The sequence below is a fragment of the Parasteatoda tepidariorum genome, chromosome 4 (assembly GCF_043381705.1).
Source record: "Parasteatoda tepidariorum isolate YZ-2023 chromosome 4, CAS_Ptep_4.0, whole genome shotgun sequence".
NCBI classification, from domain to species: Eukaryota; Metazoa; Arthropoda; class Arachnida; order Araneae; family Theridiidae; genus Parasteatoda; species Parasteatoda tepidariorum.
In genome coordinates this window covers 97,484,104-97,503,313 of record NC_092207.1, presented here as the reverse complement: position 1 = coordinate 97,503,313, position 19,210 = coordinate 97,484,104, and the positions used below count along the sequence as shown (strand labels likewise).

The 19,210-nt window shown below is 31.2% G+C and overlaps 1 protein-coding gene across 1 annotated transcript in view; it reads left to right on the top strand.

Annotated features, from left to right (window-relative positions):
- The window catches only part of LOC107451997 (synaptotagmin-12), a 150,209-nt gene that overhangs the window by 93,286 nt on the left and 37,713 nt on the right, over positions 1 to 19,210 (top strand). Inside the window, exon 2 of the mRNA XM_043042166.2 lies at positions 11,738 to 11,943. Coding sequence (XP_042898100.1) covers positions 11,764 to 11,943 — 180 coding nt within the window. The 5' untranslated portion in view covers positions 11,738 to 11,763. The remainder of the gene's footprint in view (positions 1 to 11,737; positions 11,944 to 19,210) is intronic.

Below are 19,210 nucleotides of genomic sequence, written 5' to 3'. Positions count from 1 at the left end.
TCTGGTCCAATGGCCCCTCGGAACAGACGCACATGGGGTAGGATTACCTCATTGCAGCAGCGGTCTCCAGTTACAGAACCTCGGTCGAAGATCTGAAGCTCAGTCCGCCAGTTCAACATAATGCCACCCCAGACGACAACTCCAGGACCACCGTAACGATCTCTTTCCGCGATGTTATTGGAATGAAATCGATCAAAATCAAAATAAAATAAATGAATTCTTTAATACAGAAACGTGTTTCCCTAATAATCATTTTAAACGTTTATAACACTTCTTATTTTATAGCTATATAAAAAGAAATTTTTAGCTACACTAGATTCATCTCCAAGAGGGCGAATTCAGATGTTGAACATAAAATCTTATTTAAGACTATTAATGATAAAACGATGATAAAACTTATTCATCTTATATAATATGAAAAAAAGTCTAAAAATCAAAATTAAGTTGTCTTCTAATGGTTAATATGTGCACACTTATCTTTATTTACTTAATGAAGCCGGAGTTCCACCGGAGGAAGCTTGATTATATAGGGTTTCGCAGTAAAAAAAAATAGAGAACCGCTGCCTTAACCCTTGTTAAAAACTTGAAGAAGAAAAAATAGGAAGATAAATATGATACGCCAGGAAGTCATAGAATTCATTAACTTAAAGAAGAAAAACCAAATGAATGGCATCATTCGAAAGAATCTAATAAATGCTCGTCAAAGCAGCTAAACAATTGTTTCCATCAGTAAAGGTTGGGAGTAGATACTTTTTTAAAAGTTTATACATTGCAGATCTCCACCAGAAAAGGATTAAGAAATGCGTGTAAAGAAAAAAGTGTGATTGTCAAGCATACATTATTAAGTCCGACATGTTAATCTTACTTATTTTTTTGAAAAATTAAAACTTTAAAAAAAGTATTAACTTACTTTTTCTTATTGGTGTCTTTAGATTTTGTTTTTGTTACAATTTTGTAAAGCATAGAATGCTATTTTCTATTTAAAAAGAGCAATGATACTTATCAATTCTTGATTATTTCTTACTTAAATCTATGTGTTAAGTCAGAGGTATCTAAAAATTAAAATAATAATAATAATAATAAGCACTAAAATCCGTCAAACTTCGCTGATAGTTTTTATAATGAATTTTTTGAAACTTAAATTGTTTGAAATAATATAGTTAATTTGGTTTTAACTGATTAAAAAAAAGAGATCAAATTACAATGTAGAAAAGTGTAAAATATATTTTTAAAAAATCAAAACACGCCTAACAATCAAATTAAGAACAAATAAAAAAAAATAACCTTACAGAAAAGGAATTATTTCATTTATTTTAAATTATTAGAAAATGATTTATTATAAATTTAAGATACCATGAAGAATGACACTTAAATAAGAATCCCGAATTAAAAATAAAGCTTTTTCAATAATGCCATAATTTCAAGATAATAATTAATTATAAATTTTAGAAATCATAAAAAATGAATCATAAATAAAAATACAGAATTTACAATAGTGCTTAGTGGCAAAAATTACATCGAATTTCTAGAACTGATGCAATTAACACTAAAAATGAACTTTGAAAAGCGTTAAGGAGACACTTAAATCTAATGAAAATATATAGAAGAAGAAAATGCAAGAGGAAAAAAATTTCACGAGATCTTATTTTATCTGAAGTTGAAAAAATTGAACTATGCCTGAAAAAATATGTGATCGGGCTTTACAAAAAACTCAAATCATAAGCATTACTTGCTGACTTTACTTTGATTACTTTTTCTTATAGAACAATTAATCAAGAACGAAATTTAGTCATTTTAATTTGTGTATTACCTTTTTCGATCATAATTTGTTCATATTATTTGAAACTGAGTGTAATTCTTATCATTCTTCAATTATGCATGAACTTAAAGAAGAAAAGTATTGTGTTTGCAAAAAATTCGTCTATATAAGGGAGTCAAAAATATCGTTTTTTATATAAATCAAGCAGCATCTTTTTTAGAATATTTTGAATAAACACAATAAATGCTAGAAGGAACCCAGATTCTCCAGTAAGAGTTTTGCTGAAGATTTCTACAAAAGAAATTCTTCTCCACTGGTATTCATGGGATGAATCAATTCACGCAATTGTCTTCATGCGAAAACAATTAAAGGATCATTTATCTGTGATATTATCCTATTCAGCTAGTTTTAAGATGGAAGAAAATGTTTCGGGCATTTAATTTCGTCTAATTTACCAAAAGTATCATTAAAGATCCTTTTTAGAAACTTGAGATGCGTAGTTACGAAGAAATTAATTCTCTTGATTGTACTTCAAGTCGCATTTTCTTATTTAGTCAGAGCCAGAGTAGGATGAAATTAAACTCTTTCTTATCTGAAAAATTAAAGTAGCTGGCCGTAGCAGCAAAGATTTAAATGTCGTGGTCTCTATTTTTGATACATATGTTATGATTAGATTGTTAAAATGTTGAGCATTACTTTTCGACCCATAAATTTTGTTATCATGTAATTAAATGAATATTAAATGCAACTAAAAAATTGGACTCTTCCACTAATAAATCCCAAAATAAAGCCTCAAACTCAAAAAAGCCAAGCTATCAAATTTCTTTTAAATTTTATTAAATGTTCCTTCATCTTCATTAAACATTTACTAAATGTATAAAATACATTATCATTAGTTGTTTTAAGTAGATGAAAGAATATTATTAATTATTCCACATCAAAGTTCCTAAAAGATAATTTTTCAAACAGTTCCGTTTTCGTATTGATAAAATTAAAGTGAAAAATAATACTTTACGAAAACAAATTTTTCATCTTTAAAAGAGGAGATGAAGGCATCCTTTTTATATTAGAAGAAAAGAAAAAAGATAATATTATAGAATAAAGGAGCAAAAAAGATATTTAATAAAGTATGTCTTTTTGTAGCTATGGTAACGCATTACTTTTCGGTAGACTTCGCCAAAACTGGGGGAAATATCGCATTAAGGCGAATATATATATAAAAAAATTATTTTAGATAAATATTGCAGTTAACAGTTTTTCAAGAATTCCATTTTCAGCTTAAATATGCAAATTAATAGAATAAGAAATCGTTTAAAAAATTTTAAATTTACCAAAAGTGAAATTAAAGTTCGAAAGCATATTTATATGGCGTCAAAAAATTTTAACATTTATGAAAATAATTTCCTTTTTTTTCTTTTGTATTTAGACTGCGATTGGCCTTATTATTATTTAATGGAGGATGAGACAAAAATTTTAACCGAAGTTTGTTTTATTTATGCTTCGCTATTTCCAGATTGAAAGCCGTTTTTTACGTTAAATTTTTACCGGAACTTTTTCCTGTTTATTCAATAAATCTTTTTTCGCAGATTTGTTTTTGTGATACTAAAAGATAAGATTATAGTAAAGTAACGCTCTTTTTAAATTTTATTTTATGCAAATTTAAGCTTTTATTCCATATTTAATTATGGTTAGAATTTACTTCAATTTTCTATTAAAATGTTAGCTTTTATAAATGCATGTAATTGCTTGCTTATTCATTTATCTATTATTATTAATACTATTATTTTTATTCAGAACTAAATAATTACCTATGATCTAGAACAATATAATCATCGTTTGTTATTTAAAATCCATCAAGTAATTTAATCGATAATGTAAATCGTTATTAATTATATAGGTTATTTAGTAATGGTCTTCTTTAACATGCATTTTAATTATACTTGTCGATAAAAAGGTGAATACCCTAGGCGTCCGAAATGAATAAGTAAGTGCATAAAAAACTTCTATTAAAATATCACAGAACACTTTTAATAGAGACTGGAAAAAAATCAACACCAGTTTGATTGTCAGAAGATCCAAAAAGAGTTTAAAAGTGACTATTAGAAGTACTTCTAAGTTTCAATAAGTTGTCAAACTGGCTTTGATGTTTTCATCCCGCCTTTCTCAGTAGTGATTTGACAGTTTTAGACAGAGGTTTTGTTTCTTCCCAGCCGGAATATCAATTTGCGATTCCTATTGTGTCTACCTTCAACCACATTTTGGAGAAGGAATATTAAAGTACATAATAAAAAATGTGATTACGTGACCAATTTAAATTTCTTAAAAAAAAAACTTTAAATTATATTTTTCATAATTAGGTATATTTCCTCTTAGGTTCTATTACTTTTTACTAAATGAATTAAATGCTCTGATTCCATATACACAAATAACGTATTTCAACAGTTAGAAAAATTATTTTTCTTGCATTTAAAAACAATGATATAAAAATTGCTTTAAAGCAGAAAACGCTGTTAGGATTCAAATTTTAAAGAGGACCACTGGATCTTAACTTAAATTAAAATCAAATAACGTATCCTGCCCCATAACTGCTTACTTTAAGAAATTTTTCCTTTTCAATTCTTTTGCATTTCCTTTTATTTTAAATCATTAGACCAACGACATGTACAAATTCTCCCGTTTCAGACAAGTTCCACAATAAAAAAGATATTATTTTAAATTTATTTCTTTTCAATATTTGCTGTAAAAAAGCTGTATTTACTTTAAAATTAAATTTATTTGCAGGTGAATTTCCGTTTCAGTGTTTTAAAATAAAACTTTAACTTTTAATTGTCAAGTTAACTTTTCATGATCAAGTTAACTTTTCATAAACAAGTTAACTTTTCATGGTCAAGTTAAACTTTAACTTTTAATGGTTATGAGAGATATAACTTATGATAATAAAGTTTATTTAAGCTTTTAATGACGCCATAACACCAGGTCATTATAATAATAAAATTTGTATTACACACTATAAAACTGTGGGGTAAAACCTATCCAAAATTGGTTATGAAAACCCTAAAATTTTTGTGAATGATTATTTCAAGCTAATACCGAATCGAGCCTTCTTATACACTTCAAAGGGTTTAGTTAAATCTTAACACCAATAATTGATAAAACTCACAACAACCTGCTGCTCGTAGATGAAGAAGGTCGTGTTCTTCGGAGCTCCATAATTTTGAAGAATAATTATTGAATATTTTAATTATTTACTAAATTTTTGAGTGAAATGATGGTAGTGCAAGTTTGAAACGGATAACAAATGCTTTTGGATTATTAGCCGAAGTTTAAAGGCGAATCATTGAGTTATTTCCTGATAGTGACAAGATGGCTGCCAAGATGGCGGTTTCATTACATGAAGTAGAATTGGGAATCTCAATTCTTCTTGTCGAATTGAATTGACACATTGGTCATAAGATACCAAGAAAATTTCAATGTTTTTAATTAATCTGAAATTATGGTTAAATGGGTACCGAGATTTCAGCAGTGAACTTGTCATAAAGACAAAATAAAGAACATCATATAAAATTTTGAAATCTTAAATCAAATGAAAGGTTTGAAACAGCTACTGATGAGTCACATTTTTAATTCGTTTAACCTTTAAATTATTAAAAAACGAATTAAAATTCATTTCAAAAATTAAAAGTGACTATCTTAACCATCCCGAAGAATGGTTTGATGTAAAAATCAAACCGTTCTTCGGGATGGTTAAGATAGTTACTTTTAATTTTTTCATTGTTTCTATTAAATAAAAACACTAGATTCTAAAGCATTTTATTGCTTATATGGAATTTGTAGTGTTTCACATCAAAAAACACATGGCTTAAAATTATATTGCATCATGTCCTTCGAATTAAGAGTTTAATAAAAGAGCACGACAAATGATATTCTTAAAGTACTTAAATTTACGAGTTTAAAAATAAGTCTAACGTAAATGTAGTAAATTTTTTTACTCTGTTGGCTATAGTTTTTGGAAGTCTTTCATATTCACGGCAGACGAAAGATAATTTTTAACCAGGGAATTTAGGTGTTTTCAAAATATCATTTATTATGTTCTTCAACAAATCATATTTTTCTAATCCGTTTTTTCCACTAATCATTCAAATCACATCAAACCTATCAAATTAAAATCTTAGTGGGCGAGCATGTTAAATTATACTTTAAAAACACTCAAATTTCATTGTTAAAAATGCTAAACTATGTCAAACATTTCGCCATAAATGTAGAACATTTTCTGAAATTTGTTTTGCAACCAAAGTAAACGAGTTTTATACGCTTTACGATAACCGTAATGTAATTTTAAACCAGGAAGCTTGAGTGTTTACAAAATACTATAGATTAACAAATTCGTGCATTTAGTAAAATAAGAGTTAAGAGGAACAAAAGTTAAGTTCTTAATTTTTCCCGAACATTTTAATATTTTTACTCTTATTACATTGCCTAAAGCCTTTAGAAATAAAGTTCGCAGAGGAAGAGCATGTTAAGTGATATTTTGAAAGCATTCACACGCCACCTTTAATGTTAAACGTTCGTTTAATCCTATTGCTGTCCAGTTTTAAATGGAACACGTTATTTTTTAATAAATTATTGTCAATATTTCTACACATTCTATCACTTATTCGCTCCAAATTAGAGCTACTTCACTGTAAACAATTCCAGATCAAACTACGTTTCTAAGTACCGGCATTTAGGGGGCCAGCAATTTTTACCATAAAATGTTACTAAACAAAAAATCTTATGAATCTAATTTTTTCAGTAGTACTTACTGTAAAATCACTAAATTACTTTAATTCAATAAATATTACTGTAAGAAATACGGTAAATTTTTGCGGAAAAAAGTTGATTTTACCGATGCCGCACGCAGAGTTCCATGACTTTTTAACGTTATTTGATTCGGAATATTTTACAGTGACTAAATTCTTCCAACACCTCTTTAAATTATGTTTTCAAACCTGCGGAAATCTGTAAATGCTATGGAAATGAATCAGTGTTTGATAAATCTTACTTCCATCGACATTACAAGATTTGGAATCAATCTGGTCCTAGTGAAATTGGCGCGCACATCATGGAGTATACAACATCTCCGTAGTTTAGTCGATGCTTCAATTTGTGTAACACAGCAACCACTAATTAATTCCCCAGTGGATTCAGGAACGCAAGGCTTCACTTTCCTTTTATGGGGCTGCAATGTACTATTTAATGCGAAGTTATTAAGAGGCGAACGGAATTCCGCTATTAAAGGATTTGGCGAGATAATTGACGTCCCTCGAGGTTATTTGTCAGGACACAACGTGTGGTGAAGCTTGAGAAAATGCTTCTTTATGTTTGCAGTGAAGAGCTTTTTACGCAAGCTATTCTGGAAGTGTAGATTATTAAATGTAGATTAGGAGGCTTTTGTAGAGCTGTTGCATGTTGAGATATAAAACAGTAGAGTGTGTGAAAGAAGGAAGTAATGTATCAAAGAATGCATTATTTTATTTCAAATTAGCTGGCTATCCGACTTCTTCCGATTATTTATTTATTTCTATTCTCTGGTATTAAACTTTTTTTACTACGATTCTGTAATTGCAGCAGAGATGCCGTTATTGTTTTTTCTAATGTAACTTGCTAATACCAGCGAGCCTGCTTGATGAAACGAAGCAAATTTATGGTAGAAGGTGCGTTATTTGTTTTTCAGTGGTGCCATCTATGGCCGAGAATACGAAATCATAAATATACAAGTCACTGCCCGTGTATAGTTCGGACCCATTCGATTCATTCATCCACAGGTTGTAATTTTGACCTGACCCAGAGATTAATCAATCTCCAATTCAGCTCCCCTAGAGGTATTGATTTGTTATGAGACCTTGGAGGACTTTGTGACCACGACAGATTTAGCTTGCACCAGTCCCCATTTTGTACACGGGATGTCTTCGGCAAGCGGGGATCGAACTCATGACCTCTTTGACATGGACCCTACCTGATACTAACCAGGCTATCCCGGCTGCACAGCGATGCTAATTGTGAAATAGAACTGCTTAAGCCGGGGTCGCTCAGAGGATAGAGTACTCGCCTCCCTATGAGGTGAACCGGGTTTGAATCCCAATTATGGCTGGTCGATACAAATTCCGTCCCCGTATCGCATCAACCACACTGCTGACGTAAAATATCCTCAGTGGTAAATGCATCATGGGTTACAGTCCCCTTCCTGTCCGACTAGCCGAGGGAGATTTTCGTGGTTTCCCTCTTCGTGTAATACAAATGCGGGTAAGTTCCCTCAAAAAGTTCACGAAGGCAAATGTCTCCAGGAGTTCCTTGTCTTCTGAATTGGGTCCAAACTACGAAGCTAAAGCATTGAACACTAGTAGTTGCAAACCCAAAATCTGATCAATCTGAATACGTTACAATACAAATAAACTTTTTTTAAATATCTATTAAAAGTCACATTCTCATTGAAAAAATTAAGTCGATTGTCAAAACTAGATAGAAGTTTTTTTCCATTAAAATTGAGTACTTCTGGTTTGATATTCAAAAAAATACTCTCATACTTCAAGGAAGTCTCATTACCAAAAATATTTTTATAGCAAGCATTTATTTTGGAAGAACTGATATATCTAAAATAATCTTTCTTGGGGAAAATAAATATTCTATACAAATCATTTTCATTTATGTTTAGCTTCAAATTACAAAAAAAGAGGCTTACAAAACATTGAATACAGTAAAGACTCCAAGAAATATCCATGTTAAAGACTTTAAGAAATAACCCTTACAAATAAATCCAAACCAAAAACATTTAATCTCTTTTTAATCTCGTGGGAGTAATGCTGTGCTCTTTGTCATTAAAACTTTTCCAACGACTTTTCCACAGAATAAAACTCTTTCGATGAAAAAGATCAGTGCTCGAACAATAGTGAAGCTATTTTAAAGGCACCCATCATTGCTATTATTCAAGCTCATATCAATCTTTTTTGCGAACCCAGACTCTTTCTACGACAAAACTTCAGAAGCAAGTATTAAAAGAGAATCAGGAGAATGAAAAGGAAGTGCATGTCAGTTAGTTTGGAGTTGATTTTAGTTCGTTTCCTCTATTGAAATAATGCATTGAAAGAAAGTTTTAAGAAAATATTTCTTAGACTAACAAGAGGATTTTCATTACCCTTTTATTAAAAATTTTCTTTTCTTTCACATTTTATTTTATTCTTATTATGAGTAATATTTGATATATTCTTTTAATGTCTGCATAAACATAATGCTCATGTAACTGATAACTTACCCACACTCTTAATTAAAGTTTGGAGACTATTTTTACTTTTTAATCTTAGATAGCTAAAGCCATTTTAATTTAAAAGGTTTTATTATTGCACACTTTTATAAAGGCAATATATGTTATGAAAAGATGAAATATTTTATAAGTTTCATCAGTTATATAGCCTGTCAGTTAAAAATATAAAAATAAAAATTATTATTTTTCCGCTATATATGTATGTAAATATATTTTCGTATAGTCAACTATTCTATAAGCTCTGATGATTCCATTCTAAAAGCTGTGAAAAGCTAATATTGTACCCTATAGGTACTAAATTATTTGCTTTGGCATAATTTTATACAGAGTGCAAAATGAAAAAGGCTGAACACCCTGAATAACTTTTGATCGAATGATTGGATTTTTAGGTACTAGGACACGATCTTAATAGCTGGAGGAACTAACCTTCAATAAGCTAAGCAGTTAGTGAAAAAGAAAATTCAAATTAGGATTTCAGGCACAAAAACGTACTTCCTTTGAATAAATATACTGTTTTTGACAGATTTGGATTCATAATTCCACAAAATATGGAGCGGGATTAGCCATAATTTGGAAAATATGGTTCCAATATTTGGTCAGGAGGAGCGATCGAAAGTTTGGACGTCTTAAATATTAATATTATTTGAATATTTCTACATATCTTGAGAATTTTTTAAGCAAATCTTACAATTTTTGAACAAAATTATAAAATTCGTTTATCTACCTCACTTAAATCATGTTAAAATTTGAGCATTTTTAAAACAATACTGGACCGCCCTTTTAACATTAAAAATGCCTGGTCATTTAACTTACCGAAAAATTGTATCTAAAGACTGACAATAATCAGATGGAATATTAATTTGATAATAAAGTCGAAACACTATTTTATTCATCAGCTGTTCAAAACCATAAAATAATCGCTAGAAAGTCAGCACAACTACAGAAAATATCTATAAAATGATTGGAAAAAAAGATAAAGTTATCATACGGTAAGCACAACTGTCGGGCAAGAACTAAAATTTGAATTAGTAGTTTTAGTCTGTTTATGACTTGTGTGACAAAGATATAAAATGGTTTTGTGAGAAACAGTTTTAAACCGTCAAATGTACGGAGAAATTCTACAAAAAAGGGAGGAAGTTTTTTTGCAGTGCGGGAAGCGATTGAAAATAGGAAAAAAATTCTGCATTTATTTTTAAACAGTTTTTTTTTGTTGTTGTAAAAAATGCTTTTTTCCTGTAGAATTTACAGTTACTTTTTGCAGTGTGCAGAGTAATAACAATTAACAAACTTATTCCTTGTATACTAATTAATAAATTATCCAGTAGTACTATATTCACCTAATTTCAATTCGGAATGTTGCTGAACGATTTGATAGATTGAATGCGAATGGTAACAAATGCTAAAGTTTCATTTCAATTACTTATGACGGCTCTGTTCATCCTCATTAGCTAATATATCAAACAAATGAGAGAAGTAATAATTTATAGATATAGATGTAAATAATTGTAATTATTATTATAATTGTTATTTTCATTATTATTTCTTTTCTTTCTCCTTCTCCATCCTTCTATTTTATTATTGACCATAAGTAGCTAATCTGTGTTTTGAATTATAGGCAGTCATGGACATAACCTTAAAATTTGGATCATAAAATAAAATTTTTGTGTAAAGTACCAGGAGGAGTATTGAGAAGGTTTTTAATAAAACTAAGTAGCATTCATGTTATATGGGAATAAATACTCATCTCTTGGTTAACTTTATAGAAGAGGGCTGTACCTCTTGTTCCACATAACATATGGTAAAATTTACCGTGTTTCTGGCATTAATGGAACAGTAAAAAAGTTCGATAGCTTTTACCGAAGCGCTTTGGTAAAATTGACAGTACTAATACCGCTTTTTTAATTTGTGATAAAATTTCGTAAATGCGGTAAAATTTGGTAACTTTATCATAATAACTTAGAACCTAGCATATAAACCATTAATTCGGTAATATTTATTTTTCAGTTTTGAAGATTTTCTTGAATGTGTGGTAATACGAACTATAATAATGAAAGCCATAATTTTCTGTAAACTGTAAACATATGAGTTGAAAAATTACATTACCAAATGAATGGATTAAATAGAGTATGTTTTGGTTTTATTAATAAGAATTATGGATTTTTACCAGAAATGCCATTACCATACAGAACAGTAATTTTACCAGAATATTTTTCTCCATGTTGTTTTCTAACTTAACACATTAGCAAAACTAGTCTTCAATTTGTTAGAATTACAAGCAGATTATGATTTAAAAAATTTCAATAAGAAAGTTTAAATTATAAGTAAAAAGTAAAAATTAGCATTATGTCCATTAAAGTTCCAGAACCAAGTTTTGCCTTACAAAACGCACCAGGTTCAGGTACCCATTCATCCCCGCCATTTATCCTTTTAAACAGCACTTCGGCCTCTTTAATGGTGATAGGTGCTTTCTTCGTGTATGATCTTAAACTGACCTCCTTACTTAATAGTCTCCCTTGAACCATGATTTTATTTTATTATATATATTTTCAAGTTGGGAAAGTTGCATTAAAAGCATCTTATCTCCTAGCATATAGTTATGGTGAATATTATATTTTAAGCAATTAAATTTTCGCTTGATTAATATGTGCATTAATAATTTTGCATTTCTTTCACTTATTTAGAAGGAATTGACTGCCGGAAGATAAAGATGGATGAGTGGGCAGTGGCTTTGATATTAATCGGTGTGAGTGTCCTGGTGACTGCCGGACTTATAGGAATGTGCCGGATGCTCGGAGGATGGACATTTTTATTTGCATTTATCACAGGAAACAAAGAAGAACGAACCCAGTTAGCTACACACGAAGAATTTGGATCAAACGGCTATATAGTAAGGAAAAATGCATGCATTGTTTTAATTTTCTTATTTCTTATTACAGATAAAATATTTTAGAGCTATATACTATTGTTTAATATTTTTTACAAAAAGTTTTAAGTCTAACAAAATTAGTCGAAATGTTTTAGAAATTGAGCANTGTTAGCCTGACGATAAGAGCTATTTCATATCAATGGTCATTTTTATGAATAGCACATATCTTAGGAAAGTCATTACTGGGAATGATTCTTGATGAAAAGAAGATCAGAATAAGGAAAGAATTTATGCGAAAAAGTGAAAGAATGAATTGGTACATCATTGAATAGACAAAGCATTGATCGTGAAAGTCACAGACACAACAGTATCATTTTAAAAAGTAACTAAAATTTATACCCTGTCTCATTTAAAATGTTATCTTTTATGATTAATTGAAATTAAATTTTATATTATTATAGTTAAACTAAAATTTTATTTTATATCTAAAATGAAAAATACAAAAAAAAAATCTTTTTTTGATGATTTGCTATAATGTTAAATATTAAATACTTAAATAACAGATATTTTTAAGCTGCTTATTGCTAGATGATAATTGATAAACTCATCAATTATTTAATATGTGGTATGTTGAATTCATCAACCGAAATTCGCAATTTCTTATTACTTTAATATTTTTATTAACCTGAGTTATTTTAATGCTAAGATAACTCAGTCAATATTTTAAATCAGTGAAATTGTATATATTAATTTTTAAGCAGTAGTTGAGAAGTCTAGGTTAAATCATATTATAGTTTAAAAATGTTAATCTTTTGCTATTCTTTGCCAAGTTGGACAGGTAATATATTGCAAACAGATTTATAATTGAAATTAAAGTAACTTTGAAAATATATATTAACATAGGGTTAAATTATTTAAAATCAGCAACAGTGATTTACATAAAGAATTAAAATTAAGCATAAATTTAATTTTCAACAATGAAAATATTTTACGGTACCTAAAATAAAGAGACTACAGTGTAAGTAAAATATCTATTGAAATTGAAAAAAATTATTGAACCTTTCATTTAATATGAAGCATTTTTTTCATAATTAAAACTATTGTTCAGACATAAAAATAAAACTGGCTTACGTAAAAAAAAATTCCCTGGTTTAATTAGCAGACGTGTTACAAAAATAAAAGAATAAAGTATCTGTAATCAATGACATTGTCGGCAGATAAAAGAAACGGGAGATTAAGCAAAAAGAAATCTCATACATGATTTAAATGATTAAAAGAGGTATGTTTAAAAATAGAGCTTCTGCGAACTTTTAAACGATTAAAATCCTTTTTAAACATACTAATTTATGATAAAGTTTTATCGGTTTCTGAAGCTAATATATACGTAAAACTGTTGGGAAAAAAAGTTAATTACGGGTGAGGAATCACTTTTATAGTAAAAGTTAAAATGAATCAATCTATAAAAAGTATGATATGGTGTTCCGTAATGGAATTTCTGAATGTAAACGGTGTTTCAAAATTCATGCACGATTTGAATTTTGTTCCATCTGTGTCGTATAATGTTCTCGAAGAAGGGAATCGGGACAGCTCACAGTTCAGAATTATTAAAACTGAAGCCATATCCTTTAGATAATTGTAGAGTCATATCTTGACTGCATAATTTTTCGTTTTGGTGATTAACATTGGCCACTCAGATCATGACATTTAACGCCGAAAAACTCTTTTTAATAAAATACATAAGTCTACCGTTTAGGGCAACAAATTCATAACCACCCACGCCTTGTTGTAAAAAGAACCTTCAGAGCACTGAATCAATAAAATTCTGTCAATTTATACTTAACCCCTTGCTTAGGGCTGATGAACCAGAATAACAGGTCAACTGATAGACCACCGTTACTGTTGCTATCATGATAAGCAGCATAAGCAAGCATAAGTTGACGATAAGCAGCATAAGTTGACGATCACTGAAGATTTGGACAAAACACTCGTTGCGTGCCAGCAAAGCAGTGGAAACCATTCAACTAATGTGCCATTCTATCCATAATGCTATACTGAATGCTTAATGAATCAACAAAAATTCAAAATATGTAATTAAAAACCTGTATATGTGATTGGAATTCCTTTTAGCGTGAATTTCGGGACAACCTATATATGCACTGAGAAAAAATGTGTGGTCAAAACTATCAGAATATAGTACAATTCTTCGTGTTTGCGGTTCTATGAGATCGCCAAAAAAGCTCGGTAATTTGTACCAAAGCGATTTGGTAAAGTTAACATTTAAATATGGTTCTTAAATACATGATAAAATTTTGAAAACGTGATAAAATTCGGTAAGTTTATTCGTGATACCTTAGAGAATGGCATAAATACCATTCATTTATTCGATTATACGAGGGTTGTAAATTAAATAGTGGCAACTTTACATTGAAACTCACAGAAGGGCGGGCATGCGCAAATAGGATATGGGAGCGGTGAGGTGGCACTGTTGTCGATGTGTACAGTGCAAAAAACAGTCGATCTGCTTAGAAGGGTAGTTGTTGTGTGGCATTAAAGTGAGAAGTTTCGTTTCCATCACTCTAAAGCATGTTTTCAAAAGGTGATCAGAGGTCGCGCCTTAAAATCGAGGTTGCCCGTGGCAAAAATGCAACAGAATGCTATCGAAGATTAGTGGAAGCCTTTGGCGCAAATGCTTTACCGTATAGGACAGTAGCACGATGGGTTCAAGCATCTCGTCTTTTTTTCGTCATTAAACCTTTTTAAAACATGCATTAGAGCGATGGAAATGAATCTCCTCACTTTAACGTCACACAACAACTACCCTTCTAGGTAGATCGACTGTTTTTTACACTCTAAACTTCGACAACAGCGCCACCTCACCGCTCCCATATCCTATTTGCGCATGTCCGCCCTTCTGTGAGTTTCAAGGTTAAGTTGCCACTATGTAATTTACAACCCTCGTATTTACTGATCAGTTCGGTTCAGTTTTTCGGTTTCATTTGCGTTCCACTTTGGTATCCCGATAACCTGCGTGCGAAATCAAGCACTTTAATAAGGACCAATACCGTCTACCCTAGGTCCCTTCGCAGGCTGCTCATAATGGTCACCAACTCGCAACTGACCACAGGCAGTGATGCTTGGCTTTGGTGATGTACTGAGAACCGGGTACTACGATCAGTCGACTGTAGGATGTGTGAAATATGAACACTCTATTATATTTTATATCCGTCGTTGAACAGCCGACCCAGTTTTGGGTTGCTAATGCTAATGTTCAGATTGACCAGATGCTAATGTTCAACTCCGTATCCTTGTAATTTTGAACCAATCCAGAAGACAAGAAAACTCCTGAATCAGTACCCCCAGAGGTGTTTATTTGCTATGGGAACATGGAGGACTCTGAGACTCGACAGATTTAGCGTGTATCAGTCACCATTTACTACACGGGGAGCATTCGGCCGGCACGGATCGAACCCACGAACTCTTGGATATGAGCCCAGTGCCTTACCAGCAGGGCTATCCCGGCCCCATGAGCACTCTATTTTTTTAATAATTTTTATGACCCCCGTTGAACAGCCGACCCAATTTTATGGGTTTACGACTACTAATGTGCAACTCCGTAGCCTTGTCATTTTGAACCCAATCCAGAAGACAAGGGAACTGCTGTATGGAGTANATTCGATTATATTTACTGATCAGTTCGGCTCAGTTTTTCGGTTACATTTACATTCCACCTTGGTATCCCGATAACCTGCCTGCGAAATCAAGCAGTTTAATAAGAACCAATACCGTGTACCCTAGGTCCCTTCGCATGCTGATCATAATGGTCACCAACTCGCAACTGGCCACAGCCAGTGATACTTGGCTTTGGTGATGTACTGGGAACCGGTTACTGCGATCAGTCGACTGTAGGATTTGTGAAATATGAACACTCTATTTTATTTTATATCCGTCGCTGAACAGCCGACCCTGTTTTGGGTTAACGATTGCTAATGCTCAACTCCGTATCTTTGTAATTTTGAACCAATCCAGAAGACAAGAAAACTCCTGGATCAGTATCCCCAGAGGTATTGATTTGTTATTTGAACATGGAGAACTTTGCGACTCGACAGATTTAGCGTGTATTAGTCACCATTTACTACAAGGGGAGTCTTCGGCCTACACGGATAGAACCCACGAATTCTTGGATATGAGCCCAGTGCCCTACCAGCAGGGCTATCCCGGCCCCATGAGCACTCTATTTTTTTTAATAATTTTTACAACAGTCGTTGAACAGCCGACCCAATTTTATGGGTTTATGACTACTAATGTTCAACTCCGTAGCCTTGTCACTTTGAACCCAATCCAGAAGACAAAGGAACTCCTGGATCAAGTATTGTTAGAAATTTGTCTTCGTGGAAGACTTTTTGATGGAGCGTTACTTGGAGGAGAAGACCATGAGAACCTCCCACTGTTAGCCTGACGATAAGGGGACTCCAGCCCATGATTCGTCCACCACTGAGGATATTTCACGTCAGCACTGTGGTCGGTGCAAGCTGGATTCGGAATTCGTATCGACTGGGATTCGAACCCGATTCACCTAATAGGAAAGCGAACGCTCTATCCCCTGAGCCATCGTGGCTCATGAACGTTCTATTCGAATAAACTCATTGTTGACATAAAAAGTTGGGACAAATTGTAACTGTGAATAATTGACACAAACAGTAGTCGTATCATAAATGCTTTATTCGTTTTCATTGTTTAACACGTTTTTGGTCTTACATGGTCAAGGGATCTTCCAAGGTCAAACTTTCTGAAGCGTGTTCAAATCTCATCGTCACCCTAGATGCGTTTTTATGTTGTCCTTTGATTTTTGCTACGTGTTCTTCAGTTTGACTCCTATTTAAGCCGTTTTTTTTTTTAATTTAGCCCATAAGCTGGCATATGAATAATAACAATAAAGCAAAATAAATCATCCACACCGTATTATCATATTTTTATGAATAGTCTTTGTGATGGCTAATGTTTTCGTCTACTAAGACGTGGTCAAGTTTCGACCGCCCTATTTCCTTGTTCGGATTGCACTTTGTATTTAATATTCAAAGCAAACAAAATTAAACAATGACTCCCAATCTAAACTGTGGTAGTTTAGTGCACACAAATACTCATATTTCGTTTGTATAATTATACAAAATGAATCCCAAACTGGTTCCAATTGTGCATTAGTGTAGCTCTTAGACGACGTTTACTACCAAACAAAACCAAATCAGACATTAATATGCAGATTTATAAGACTAAAACAAAAGTGACTCGTTTCTCAAATTGAAAGAGAGGTGAACACATATAACTGAAGGGTATCCCAAAGGAAGAATAAAATATTCATTCAAAGTTAAGACAGAAATCTTGAAACCGGAGTCTCCTGACTGAGCGGCGAATACTCAATCACTTCAGCCATCGCGGATCTTGATTTTATTGTTTTGCAAATCAAAAACAATAAGAGCACTTTAGAGTCCTACCATTCTTTAGGGTTCTGTAATCAAATCTTGGTTAAAAACCTGTTAATGTAATCATCGCGGATCTTGATCTTATTGTTTTGCAAATCAAAAACAATAAGAGCCCTTTAGAGTCCTACCATTCTTTAGGGTTCTGTAATCAAATCTTGATTAAAAACCTGTTAATGTAATCATCGCGGATCTTGATTTATTGTTTTGCAAATCAAAAACAATAAGAGCACTTTAGAGTCCTACCATTCTTTAGGGTTCTGTAATCAAATTCATTGCACTTTCAGCTAATAGCAACACCTACTACGCAGCAGTGACACACATTTAGCTCTACAAATCTGCCTTCCTTAGATTTTCATTTACTGGAGAGAAAAAAGTTGAAAGTATATTTCGTAACGAAACGAAAAAATTATCTAAAGTAGAAAAATATTTCTTATTTTGCTATTCAAAAAATCGTCAATACAAATTAAGATGATAAGCCAATCAATAATATTCATCATTTCCACAAAATTTTTCCTAATTATTTTAAATTCATTTTGGGAAAACCAAATCCCTGATATAAATAGAGGAAGATCAATCATTTGATTGGTACTGTTATTGGTACTGGTATTGGAATTTGTTATACTCTAACTATCTATAATTTAAAAAATAATACAGACAGCGGTTCAGATAATTAATAAGCAAATAACTACATTTATAACTTTTGTTAATTAAAAATATCAATCGCAACTTACGATTCTTTGTGGATCGATAGTAGAAACTCAATTTAAAACTTAATTTCAACAAGAGCTCTTAAAAAGTATTTCCGAATAATTATTTTGATTTCTAATGAGGGAACAAAAATGAATTTAAAGAAACTGCTGAATAGATTTTCAAATTAAAATGGACATATGCCTCAGGCAATAATGGATAATGTGTTTAAACAGCAAAACCACAATAATAATAGTAAAGATAAAAATTATTCTGATTTGTTTCCCTGTTTGATATATATTTATTTCATATATTAAATCCATTAAAATTAATTAGGAAGATAGTTTTTTTACGTATTACGAATTTTATTGATATATAAAGAAAGCCTTTTGTTAATTTATAAACAGAAATTTTCCTTTCTATAGAAATTTATTATTTATTTTAATTTATTCTGTATTATTCATACCAATTTTTTTCTAATCCGCATTTATAAAGCTGATATTTTTCTTTGAAATAGTATTTTGGTATTACCTTCAGAGTGCAAAAGTTGTAAAATTTTCTTTTTTTACCTTGTTATGATAATAACAATGAAGATTATAGTCGTAACTGCCTGCTCTAGTACTCGCATAGAAAAATATAATTTTAAATTATCGGTTGAAATTAAAAAAATTCACCAAAGTAGACCTGTTAGGTTAAAATTTGGATTTAAAATAGTTAGTAAATGCGATTTTAAATTGGAAGGACATTCTTTCGGTGGATATTTTAACGAATTGGCGTTCGAACATTTTCCTAGCATTCTTCCGTCACTCAAAATTAACGCCACGCAGATTTTTTTTTCTTTTTTGAACATAACAGCATCTTATATTGGCATATCACGGAAACAGTAATAATTTCATAATCACTGATGAACATCTTATATTGGCATAATTCATAATCAAATGCATAGTTTCAATACGATCTACGTAACTTCTTATAATCTTATCTTACAATAAACAAAACGTAATTTATTATTATCTTAAAATCAAAACAACTTCTTCTAATGAGTACAACCTAATTTTTTAAGATCTTTTCTTACAATCAATATGGCTTCTTCAAATCAATATGACTTCTTCTAATCATGCTAT